Genomic DNA, 5,063 nt, shown 5'->3' with positions numbered 1-5,063 from the left:
GAGGGCACGTGATGTAATGAGCACTGGGTGTTATACGTCACTGATGAATCACTAAACTCTACTTCTGAAACTAATAACATGCTATGTTAATAAATTGATTTTAAATTAAAATATTAAGGGGAATGAGTTTTCAGTAAAAGGAAAATAGATTACTATTTATTATAGGAGAAAAAGCATTTTTATCAACTATGTCAGGACTGCCCAGAAGGCATTAAATTATAGAGGGTTTAGTGAGATAGAAAAGACATAGAGGAAGGAGAGATTAAAAACTACCTGCTTACCTCTATTTTAGATTTTTAGATGGAAATTTGTAAGAATTCACACGAACTGGTTATGAATAAAAACCATGAATTTAGCAAAATATCCTCTGTGATCAGTATGAACTTAAGCTGGCCCTAGTTGTAGGAGACAATACTGACTATCTTATCAAATGCTATTATTTTTAAATCCTCCTAAAAAAACCAAAAAAACCGAAAAATCCCGATTTTGTATGAAAAGCAATTAAGTCCAGTCCCAGGAGAGGAATCCCAAATGGTCAAAGGCAATTATAGCAATTTCAAACACTTTTCTGGTGGTTGGTTTAAGAACAGAACTGTTTTGTGAGATTAAGAGTCACTTATGGTTTGTCTCCCTCCCAATTCCATCTTGTTTCATTGATTCTTCTTCTACCCACTTAAGCCCCCATGTTGCATCACCACTTCCTCATATCAGGGAGATCATATGATAGTTGTCTTTCTCTGCTTGACTTATTTCGCTAAGCATGATACGCTCTAGTTCCATCCATGTTGTCGCAAATGGCAAGATTTCATTTCTTTTGATGGCTGCATAGTACAAACTGAGGGTTGCTGGGGGGAGGGGGGTTGGGAGAAGGGGGTGGGATTATGGACATTGGGGAGGGTATGTGCTTTGGTGAGTGCTGTGAAGTGTGTAAACCTGGCGATTCACAGACCTGTACCCCTGGGGATAAAAATATATGTTTATAAAAAATAAAAAATTAAAAAAAAAAAAAAAGAACAGAACTGTTTTAATGAAGAGCGTGACAACTTCCCACGCCCTACTTGTAAGCACTGCAGTCAGAACCCAAGTAATTCGGGGTTTTTTGGTGGTATTTTATAAAGGTCATGGTCCAAGGTGGATTACAAATTAAAGGAAAAAAGTGATCATTCATTGCAAATGATTTCAGAAGTGCTGTTGTAAAAACAGCAGACACCATTAAGCCCGTTTGTGTCACAAATAAGAGTAATGTGCAATAGAGTGTGTGGGACAGCCGTGTCTTTTCTGTACACAACACATGTGAATAAACAGAGACTATGTACTGATCAAAAACACGCTGCCGGGATATACATTTAAGTGTTTTCCTGGGGGAATGGATAACATAGGACCGGGGCAAGTCCCAGAATTCCTCCCGCACCTGGTTCTTCTTCAGAGTCTAGCTATGAGATAGGAGCACAAAAGCACATGAAATGGAATGAAGTATTTATTATTGCATTCTCAGATCCCAGGCCATGTAATACACCACAAGAACATGAAGATAAATGAGCAGGGAGGAAGACAGTTCAGAATGAAGTGGTCAGGTTTGAGATTATTCCCTTCCAGACTGGGTCTTCACACTTGGTCTCAAGTCCATGACGAGCTGCATACAAAACCCGGGTTCCTGATGTCTCCTCAGACCTAGTCCTTGAACTTGCAGATATAGGGTAGCCCTGAAGCGCAGCTGTAATCTTTCCATCTCAGATATCCTAGAGAGAAAAAAGAGCTCAGGTAGATGTAGCTAGTGGAGCTCTTGAACCCAAGGGAGAGGCATCCCAGATTCTGGCCTAGGATCCAAAGCCTCTCTCTCATTCTGCCCAGTATCCACGAGAGGAAGGAGACTCAAAGAAAGGAGAGATGAAAGGGAATGTGGGAAGGCAAACCAATACTACATTTCTTGCTCAGAAGGATCCTCTGAAGGTCATGCCGAGAAATGGGGGAAAGAGGATGGAAAATTCTGGGCAGGAAGTAGCTCCTCTGTTACTTACCTGTGTTACTTGACACACTCCCACAATAGCCAGGGTTTGCAATAGTGGAGGGGTCTTTCTCCCAGGCAAGGTAATTCAGCAGATCACCACTACTCCACTCCCATCCACCTGCATTGGGCTCATAGCCCTACAGAAGATAAAATCTGGTGAGGCTGAATGGCCATCAGAGTTCTCCTGGCATGAACCCCTCCCCAGCATCTCCAAATTTGCTTTCTCATCTAGCTGCTGCCCTGGACCCAGAGCTCTCCTCTGGGAAACTCTTCCTAACTCTCTGCTCTTATTGGCAGATTCCCAAACCAATAGTGACAAAGACCTACAGAACCACCCAGAATAACACGTTCCTGGCTGAACAGCAATTAGTGGTGCATTTGTAGTTACCCCCTGAACCCCAAAGACAGTGTCTGTTATATAGAAGAAAAATGGATCCTATCTTCACATAGGATTCCCTCAACACAACATGTGCAGCCTCTGTGAAGTTCAGAAAACTGAAGTATAAGACCTCACGTGCAAATTGTGTACAAGTGTGACAGGAGGCAGATCAACTTCAGCTAGAGACAAGGGATTTGCACAGAACTCAGCTGCTGAGTTGATGCAAAGCCTTCCCTTTCCCCTCATGACCTCTGAGCTCCAGGGCTCTTTAGGGACAGGCACACGGGACAGGGAGTGGGCCTGGGGGTAATAGCAGCCTGAGAGTTACAAAGAGAAGATGAGTTCATACCTCTGTGGGGTCATGGAGCCCAATCCAGATATTTGAGTAGGTGTTCGCACTGTTCTTGATCAGGGAGGCCACAAAGGATGCCTCAGCCCCACTGAGCACAGACACAAGGTGTCCCGAGGGCCTCTTCTGGCAGGCCAACTGTGTGGGGAAGGGAGAGAACTCAGAGGGAGACTGAGACATCACTGGGTGGAGGGCAGAGCAGAGACAGGGGAGAAGGGCATATATGTGAAAGAGGTGTGTGCTCAATCTTGTGCTCAGGAAATTCTGGAAAATGGAACTGACCGCCCCCCCCCCCCAATTTCCTTTAAAACCCTAACTGAAAATCCAAGTACTCACATCAGCATCCACCCAGGATTTTGGTGTCCTAAAGAAGGCATAGCAGTGGGAGGCATAAGCCTTGGAGCCTTTGGGACAGCTGATCCGTTGAGCGGGCACATCATTCTGGGAGTCTTCACCTAGGGTGGAAGGAAACCAAAGAGAAGGAAGAAGTAAATAGGACAGTGGGGACCAGGTTAGGGAGGTGACCCAGGCGAATTCGTATCAGGCCAGTGCTTGGGGAAGTGATGCCAAAGTCTTGACTGCCTCTCTCCATTGCCAACACTTTCAGGATTTCTGGATCTTGAACCGACCCCACTAAATGAGGAATCTTCTTTTCTTTCATCCTTCTCCTTCTAAGTCCAACCCTCCCCCACTCTAGGCTGACCATTCTTGCCCTGGGTCCTCATTCTCCTTCCCTGTATCTCATTACTGACCCTTCACACTTTTCCACTTTCACCTATCAACATAACTGAGAGTGCTGGGGCAAAATGGAAGTGACCTCCTTACAGTGCTAGAGGACCACTGGGACGCCTGCCACCCCTGGTTACCCCGAAGGAAGGAGTGATGACAGACAAATTCTAGGCAATTTCTTTGTGTGGGGATTTATGCCACCACTACCACGGGAGCCTTCCTCTTCTTCTTGGTCCTGAGCAGTCACAAGGCTCCCATCCGAGAAACAGTGAGAGCTCACCTTGGACCTGAGCCAGGAACATGAGGCAGGAAAGCAGCATCCAGGACATGCTGTGGAGGGCTGTGGGAGGCAGCATCATGTCTGGGATCTGAGGAAGCAATCAGAGATCACTAAGGAAAGCATGATTGGAGAGAGGGCATGCAGAGATGTCCCTCGTCTTCCTTGTCTTTCCACTGTTTAGTCTCCTAGGAACAAATTGATCCCAGTGACATCTGTCCCCTTGTATAGCTCTGGAAAGAACTGGAAAGTCTGTATTCTTTCCTACCCCATGAGAACTGCCAAGCTGGCTGTGCTGAGATCAGAGCTCCTCTGTGTCTGACAGCAATTCTCCTGTACCTTCCCCCCAATATGTAGAGTAGAACCCCTGCCATGAGGTCTCATCTTCTCTCAGGTTCTACTCACCTGTCTTGCAGGGATTTGTAATGGTTTGTCAGGTCAGAGAAGACTGGGCTTTTATAAGCAAATTTGAAGGAGGGGTGCTGAAATGAATAACAGGAATGTGGGGCCTGAAGAGGGGTCATGGGGAAGTGCTTGGCATGGATTAGAGGAGATTCCCGCCATTGGGGTGGAGGGAACTTCCCATCAAAGGCTGGGAATTTGCACAGATGTTGCCTCTTCCTGGTGGCAGGCCAGCCCTTTCCCCAGAAACAGGTGAAGTTTGAACTTTCTCCACCCTTTGCCAGATACTGCATTCTAAAAAACTTCAGGTAAGAAAGGCAGCTCTATGGCAGAAATGCTCATGTACATAATTTAAAAAAAAATACTGATGGTTGAGGAAAATGTCAAGAGTGTATTTCTGAGCAATCTGTCAAGAACTCACCCCTCTAAGCATATATATGAATTTCTTTAAACATTGCCTTATATGAGTAAATAAAGACAAATTAATAAATAAAAATTAGTGGGCACAGAAATTGAAGTCCTGGGAGGGCAAAGTCATAGTTGAAGGAAAAGAAAGAACTGAAACAACATGTAGGAACAATGGTTCAAAGCTGCTGCTTCAATATTGTGGCATGATGTGAAGGAAACGTGGAATGATAGTGTACTCAAAAGGCAAGCCAGGAGCCAGAGTTAAGATGGTGAAGTAGTAGAGGGACCCTATGGTGGCCTTGTTCCTGGAACACAGCTAGATAAATGTCATGTCATTCTGAATAGCCAGGGAACCAGTCTGAGGACTGAGGGAACCAATTGCACAACTAGCAGGAGAAAAGAGGCCACCCTGGAGAATGTGGATGTGGAGCCATGGTCTGGAGAAGAAAAGAATCACTGGTACGCAGACGGGAGGGAGCCCTGAGCAGGGAGAGAAGAGAGAAAAAGAGAG

The 5,063-nt window shown here is 45.3% G+C and overlaps 1 protein-coding gene across 1 annotated transcript; it reads right to left on the bottom strand.

Moving 5' to 3' along the window:
* Positions 1-1,459: 1,459 nt before the first annotated feature.
* On the bottom strand, positions 1,460-4,201 carry LOC131808087 (lithostathine-like). Its single transcript, XM_059134019.1, has 6 exons — positions 4,148-4,201; positions 3,746-3,833; positions 3,073-3,191; positions 2,737-2,874; positions 2,019-2,145; positions 1,460-1,739 (listed from the first exon to the last, which is right to left on the bottom strand). The coding sequence occupies exons 2-6, from the start codon at positions 3,822-3,824 to the stop codon at positions 1,672-1,674; spliced, it is 531 nt and encodes a 176-aa protein (XP_058990002.1). The 5' UTR covers positions 3,825-3,833; positions 4,148-4,201; the 3' UTR covers positions 1,460-1,671.
* Positions 4,202-5,063: the final 862 nt, after the last annotated feature.

The sequence above is a fragment of the Mustela lutreola genome, chromosome 9 (assembly GCF_030435805.1).
Source record: "Mustela lutreola isolate mMusLut2 chromosome 9, mMusLut2.pri, whole genome shotgun sequence".
In the NCBI taxonomy this organism is placed as follows: Eukaryota; Metazoa; Chordata; class Mammalia; order Carnivora; family Mustelidae; genus Mustela; species Mustela lutreola.
The sequence above is the reverse complement of the archived record's forward strand: the minus strand, read 5'-3'. Positions and strand labels throughout refer to the sequence as shown.